The sequence below is a fragment of the Bison bison genome, unplaced genomic scaffold (assembly GCF_000754665.1).
Source record: "Bison bison bison isolate TAMUID 2011002044 unplaced genomic scaffold, Bison_UMD1.0 scf7180017860360, whole genome shotgun sequence".
Lineage (NCBI taxonomy): Eukaryota > Metazoa > Chordata > Mammalia > Artiodactyla > Bovidae > Bison > Bison bison.
This window is the reverse complement of record NW_011490932.1, coordinates 433,966-441,469: the sequence shown is the minus strand read 5'-3', so window position 1 is coordinate 441,469 and position 7,504 is coordinate 433,966. Positions and strand designations below refer to the sequence as shown.

At 38.8% G+C, this 7,504-nt stretch overlaps 1 protein-coding gene across 2 annotated transcripts in view; it reads left to right on the top strand.

The window, feature by feature from the left end:
• Positions 1-7,504, top strand: part of PIBF1 (progesterone immunomodulatory binding factor 1) — a 231,558-nt gene that overhangs the window by 16,051 nt on the left and 208,003 nt on the right. For both annotated transcript variants that reach the window (XM_010831994.1, XM_010831989.1), the window contains exon 4: positions 4,615-4,813. In XM_010831994.1, coding sequence (XP_010830296.1) covers positions 4,615-4,813 — 199 coding nt within the window. The remainder of the gene's footprint in view (positions 1-4,614; positions 4,814-7,504) is intronic.

Genomic DNA, 7,504 nt, shown 5'->3' with positions numbered 1-7,504 from the left:
AGAATATAATCAGTCTGATTTTGGTGTTGACCATCTGGTGATGTCCATGTGTAGAGTCTTCTCTTGTGTTGTTGGAAGAGGGTGTTTGCTATGACCAGTGCATTCTCTTGGCAAAACTCTGTTAGCCTTTGCCCTGCTTCATTTTGTACTCCAAGGCCAAACTTGCCTGTTAACTCCAGGTATCTCTTGACTTACTACTTTTGCATTCCAGTCCCCTATAATGAAAAAGGACATCTTTTTTTGGGTGTTAGTTCTATAAAGTCTTGTAGGTGTTCAAAGAACCATTCAGCTTCTTTGGCATTACTGGTTGGGGCATAGACTTGGATTACTGTGATATTGAATGGTTTCCCTTGAAACAAACGAGATCATTCTGTCATTTTTGAGATTGTACTCAAGTACTACATTTTGGACTCTAGAAGGGAAATTGAAGGCAGAGGGGAAAAGGAAAGATATACCCATTTGAATGGAGAGTTCCAAAGAATAGCAAGGAGAGAGAAAAAAGTGTTCCTCAGTGATCAATGCAAAGAAATAGAGGAAAACAACAGAATAGGAAAGACTAGAGGTCTCTTCAAGAAAATTAGAGATACCAAGGGAACACTTCATGCAAAGATGAGCTCAATAAAGGACAGAAATGTTATGGACCTAACAGAAGCAGATGATATTAAGAAGAGGTGTCAAGAATAAATAGAACTATACAAAAATATCTTCATGACCCAGATAACCATGATGGTGTGATCACTCACCTAGAGCCAGACATCCTGGAATACAGTCAAGTGGGCCTTAGGAAGCATCACTACAAACAAAGCTAGTGGAGGTGATGGAATTCCAATTGAACTATTTCAAATCCTAAAAGATGATGCTATTGAAATGCTGCACTCAATATGCTAGCAAATTTAGGAAACACAGCAGTGGCCACAAGACTGGAAAATGTCAGTTTTCATTCCAGTCCCAAAGAGGGGCAATGCCAAAGAATGTTCAAACTACCACACAATTGAACTCATATCACATGCTAGCAAAGTAATGCTCAAAATTCTCCAAGCCAGGCTTCAGCAGTATGTGAACCGTGAAATTCCAGATGTTCAAGCTGGTTTTAGAAAAGGCAGAGGAACCAGAGATCAAATTGCCAACATCCACTGGATCATCGAAAAAACAAGAGAGTTCCAGAAAAAACATTTACTTCTGCTTGATTGGCTATGCCAAAGCCTTTGACTGTGTGGATCACAAGAAACTGGAAGATTCTGAAAGAGATGGGAATACCAGATCACCTGACCTGCCTCTTGAGAAATCTGTAAGCAGGTCAGGAAGCAACAGTTAGAACTGGACATGAAACAACGGACTGTTTCCAAATAGGGAAAGGAGTACGTCAAGGCTGTATATTGTCACCCTGCTTATTTAACTTATATGCAGAATACGTCATGAGAAATGCTGGGCTGGGTGAAGCACGAGCAGGAATCAAGATTGCCGGGAGAAATGTTAATAACCTCAAATACGCAGATGACACTCCCCTTACGGCAGAAAGAGGAACTGAAGATCCTCTTGATGAAAGTGAAAGAAGAAAGTGAAAAAGCTGGCTTAATACTCAAGATTCAGAACAGTAAGATCATGGCATCTGGTCCCATCATTTCATTGGCAGATGGGGAAACAATGAAAACAGTGAGAGACTCTATTTTCTTGGGCTCCAAAATCACTGTGGACAGTGACTGCAACCATGAAATTAAAAGATGCTTGCTCCTTGAAAGAAAAACTGTGACCTACCTAGACAGCATATTCAAAAGCAGAGACATTACTTTGCCAACAAAGGTCTATCTAGCCAAAGCTATGGTTTTACCACTAGTCATGTATAGATGTGAGAGTTGGACTATAAAGAAAGCTGAGTGCCAAAGAATTGATGCTTTTGAACTGTGGTGTTGGAGAAGACTCTTGAGAGTCCCTTGGACTGTAAGGAGATTCAACCAGTCCATCCTAAAGGAAATCAGCCCTGAATATTCATTGGAAGGACTAATGCTGAAACTGAAACTGCAATACTTTGGCCACCTGATGCAAAGAAGTGACTCATTGTAAAGGACCCTGATGCTGGGAAACACTGAAGGCAGGAGGAGAAGGGGATGACAGGATGAGATGGTTGGATGGCATTACCGACTCAATGGACAATAGTTTGAGCAAGTTCCGGGAGTTGTTGATGGACAGGGAAGCCTGGCATGCTGCAGTCCATGGGATCACAAAGAGTTGGACACCACTGAGTGACTGAACTGTACTGAACCAGCTGTCTTAACCTTTCTTCATTTGCTTTGTAGAAAGTATTGATATATTCTGTGGCCCTTTGGATTCTTTTGGGCTGAAGTACCTTCTGTTTGTCTGCCTACTTTCTCCAGCTCAGTTGTGTGCTTATCCAAAATTCCTTGTATTTTTCTCAAATATACATACCTATGCCAATTGTGCTTACTATACTTCTATAACTTAATTAAAATTATATTTTAAAGTGAATACAAAGGCATATATTTCTTTGCAAATTATAATGATTTCTTTGGAATGATTCAATAAAAGTGAGCGACTAAAAGATCATCAAATAAGTGTAAGCAAGAGATGTTTAAAGATTGGGGCAGAAATCAAATCTGTAAAAAATATGCTCAGATTTCTTCTCAAGTGTCTTTTTAAAAGGTCTCCTGCCATTGTAAAAAAACTGAACTTGGAAATCATGAGAAATGATTTACAGAAAAACAAGGCACATCTCCACATGATAAAAAACCTAGACCCTGGGGGGAAAAATGTTTCAGATGAATGTTTATTTCTGTATTTTAATTAGAGGTAAATGTAAAAGGAGGCATCTTTTCTGTTTATGAGATTTTACTATTTAACTGATATACTAAAAATTTATCTGACCAGTTATCAGCCACTATCACATTAGGTGAGTGTGGTTCTCAAACTTGACCATGCATCAGAGCCACCTGGAGAGCTTGTGGGAGAAGACTGCTGGGCACACTCAGGGATTCTGGCTTGGGGTGGGCCCTGAGAATTTGCATTTCTTCCAACTTCCCAGATGATGTGAACACTGCTACTGGCTTGTGGGTAACATTTTGAAAACCACTGCATTGGGTAATAGGGCTTCTATTTTAGTTCTTTAGACATTGATCAAATTAAATGAATTGGGGAGACTAAATGTAGGAGACTATTGCTGTAATCCTCTTGATAGTGGTAAAAAGAGGTTGGATTCTGAATATACTTTAAAGGTAAAGCCGGTAGGATGTCCTGATAGATTTAGAGTGGGGTTTAGGAGAGAAAGAATCAAGGATTGTACCAATCCTTGGCCTGAATAAATCAAAGGATGGAGTTGCTGTCAGTTAAGATGATGAAACCATAAAGGAATAGGTTTGTGAGTGAAGAGCAGGAGTTTAATTTGGAACATGTTGCTATTGCTAAGTCACTTAGTTGTGTCTAACTCTGTGCAACCCCGTAGATGGCAGCCCACCAGGCTCCCCCATCCCTGGGATTCTCCAGGCAAGAACACTGGAATGGGTTGCCATTTCCTTCTCTAGTGCATAAAAGTGTAAAGTGAAAGTGAAGTCGCTGAGTCGTGTCCGACTCCTAGCGACCCCATGGACTGCAGCGGATATATATGAGAAGTCTGATCTAAAGAGATAAATCTGGGAGCCATTAGGATACAGACAGTATTTAATTCACGAGACTGGATGAATTCCCCAAGGGAGTGAACATAGACAAGAGGAGAGGACCAAGTAATCCCTACATTAAGATAAACAAGACAAAAAGAGTGGGAAAGTGTCGCCAATAAAACAGGAGAAAAATGAAGAGGAAAATAACATATAGTATCTAGGAAAGCAGATGAAGGAAGGAGAGGGCAGATATCTCAAGTGCTATTGACAGAGATAAAAAGAAATGAGAATTGGTTATCAACAATCTGGATTTTTCAGTTACCTGGAGATTTTGGTGGAAGCGTGAAAACCTGATTAGCCTTTGTTTAAGAGGAAAGGCGATGGAGAGAGTGCATATAGAAAACTTTTGAGAACAAAATGGGCAGTGAAATGGGGTCAAAAATTGTGGGGGCTTCTTTGTTCATTTGTTTTAAGATAGGACAAATAACAGTGTGTTTGTGTGTTGATGGGATACAGTCATGGGGGGAGGGGGGATTCATATGGTCCCTTACAGCTCAAAATTTTCCAGTAGGCAACTAACCTTGTCTACTACATATACTCCTTGAGAAAGGTGCAGATTACTGTTTTCATTACCTCATTGTCTGTACTGACATTATGGTGTTTCAGTGTTACCATCTTAAATTACCTGGATAAAGACAATGAAAATTACTTCAGTGAGTAGAGTCCAAAGCAGATATATCAGATTTACACCTTAAGCAGAGGAAATGTATAATTTTATAATTTGAATTTTAAAAGTTATTAACATTTTCTATTTAATAATTTTTTTGGCTGCACACTTGGTATAACTTTGTCATTTCGTGTTTAACTGGCTAAGTAAGCATTTAGCTGGAACCAAAAATATTGTTAAGTTGCTCATTTAATTTGATGTTATTGTAAAATAGGAACTTTGAGAAATTATGTCTCCATGATTTTTTTTAACCTTACCATACATTCTCTGATATTGTAGAAAATATCAAGAACTAATGAAACAAGAAATGGAAACTATTTTACTGAGACAGAAACAACTAGAAGAGACAAATCTTCAACTAAGAGAGAAAGCTGGAGATATTCGTCGAAACCTGCGTGACTTTGAGTTGACAGAAGAGCAATATATGAAGCTAAAAAGTTTTCCTGAAGATCAGCTTTCTATTCCTGAATATGTATCTGTAAGTGTCTTGTATCATTAAAAACAAAAAAACTGTGTGTTTTCAGACTAAAATTTGCCATTTCCGTAGTAGCCATAACTTTTGAAGTACCCAAGTGATACATTAATTTATGGCTCAGATCTGAAGGTAGTGAAATGGTGTTCAGATGACCAAATTTTAAAGTGTATTGACCATTGAGCTCTGAAGTCAAGCAAATAAATAGGGTTAATGACTGGAAGATCCATAGAAATGAATTATTTTATCATGAACTCTGGCAGTTTGTAATGTTTATAGAGATAACAGTGGTTGCCAGGGGTTAGGGACAGCAGAGGAGAGGGGAGCGGTGTGATTATGAAGGAATAGCTTGAGGGAGATGATTATGGATCTGTGTAGGTCCAGTTCTAAACTGTGGTGTTGGTTACACGGCTGTGTACATAGGATTGATCTATGGCAGTGGTCTCAAATATTTTTAGTATCAGTATCATTTACACTCTAAAAATTATTGAGGACATCAAATAACTTTTGTTTATGTGAACTGTATCTGTTAATATTTATCATTATTGAAATTAAAACTTAGACATTTTTAAAACATAAGAGTACATAAGCACAAACTTCATTAGTCTTAAGAGCGATGTTATCATCACACATCGTATAGCCACTGGCAGATGCCACTTAACTTAAGCATAAGAGTAAAACAGGCAAAACTAAACAAAAAAAATACAGCAGGCAAAATATATTAGTCTTACTAAGATGGATTGGAATGGGTGAATTTAACTCTGATGAGCATTATATCTACTACTATGGGCAGGAATCCCTTACAAGAAATGGAGTAGCCATCATAGTCAACGAAAGAGTCTGAAATGCAGTACTTGGATGCAGTCTCAAAAATGACAGAATGATCTCAGTTTGTTTCCAAGGCAAACCATTCAATATCACAGTAATCCAAGTCTATGCCCCGACCAGTAATGCAGAAGAAGCTGAAGTTGAACGGTTCTATGAACACCTACAAGACTTTCTAGAACTAACACCCAAAAAAGATGTCCTTTTCACTATAGGGGACTGGAATGCAAAAGTAGGAAGTCAAGAAACACCTGGAATAACAGGCAAATTTGGCCTTGGAGTACAGAATGAAGCAGGTCAAAGGCTAATAGAATTCTGCCAAGAGAACACACTGGTCATAGCAAACACCTTCTTCCAACAACACAAGAAAAGACTCTGCACATGGACATTACCAGATGGTCGATACCAAAATCAGATTGATTATATTCTTTGCAGCCAAAGATGGAAAAGCTCTGTACAGGCAGCAAAAACAAGACCAGGAGCTGACTGTGGCTCAGATCATGAACTCCTTATTGCCAAATTCAGACTGAAATTGAAGAAAGTAGACAAAACCACTAGACCATTCAGGTATGACCTAAATCAAATCCCTATGACTATACAGTGGAAGTGAGAAATAGATTTAAGGGACTAGATTTGATAGAGTACTTGATGAACTGTAGATGGAGTTTTGTGACATTATACAGGAGAAGGAAACAGGGATCAAGACCATCCCCAAGAAAAAGAAATGTGAAAAAGCAATTTGGCTGTCTGAGGAGGCTTTACAAATAGCTGTGAAAAGAAGGGAAGCAAAAAGCAAAGGGAGAAAAGGAAAGATATACCCATTTGAATGCAGAGTTCCAGAGAATAGCAAGGAGAGATAAGAAAGCCTTCCTCAGCGATCAATGCAAAGAAATAGAGGAAAACAATAGGATGGGAAAGACTAGAGATCTTTTCAAGAAATTTACAGATACCAAGGGAACATTTCATGCAAAGATGGGCTCAAAAAAGGACAAAAATGGTACGGACCTAACAGAAACAGAAGATATTAAGAAGAGGTGGCAAGAATATACAGAAGAACTGTACAAAAAAGATCTTCACGACCCAGATAATCATGATGGTGTGATCACTGACCTAGAGCCAGACATCCTGGAATGTGAAGTCAAGTGGGCCTTAGAAAGCATCACTGCAAACACAGCTAGTGGAGGTGATGGAATTCCAGTTGAGCTATTTCAGATCCTGAAAGATGATGCTCTGAAAGTGCTGCACTCAATATGCTAGCAAATTTGTAAAACTCAGCAGTGGCCACAGGACTGGAAAAGGTCAGTTTTCATTCCAATCCCAAAGAAAGGCAATGTAAAGAATGCTCAAACTACCACACAATTGCAGTCATCTCACGCACTAGTAAAGTGATGCCTAAAATTCTCCAAGCCAGGCTTTAGCAATATGTGAACTGTGAACTTCCAGATGTTCAAGCTGGTTTTAGAAAAGGCAGAGGAACCAGAGATCAAATTGCCAACATCCGCTGGATCATCGAAAAAGCAAGAGAGTTCCAGAAAAAACATCTATTTCTGCTTTATTGACTATTCCAAAGCCTTTGACTGTGTGGATCACGATAAACTGTGGAAAATTCTGAAAGAGATGGGAATACCAGACCACCTGATCTGCCTCTTGAGAAATTTGTATGCAGATCAGGAAGCAACAGTTAGAACTGGACATGGAACAACAGACTGGTTCCAAATAGGAAAAGGAGTCTGTCAAGGCTGTATATTGTCACCCTGATTATTTAACTTATATGGAGAGTACATCATGAGAAACGCTGGACTGGAAGAAACACAAGCTGGAATCAAGATTGCTGGGAGAAAAATCAATAACCTCAGATATGCAGATGACACC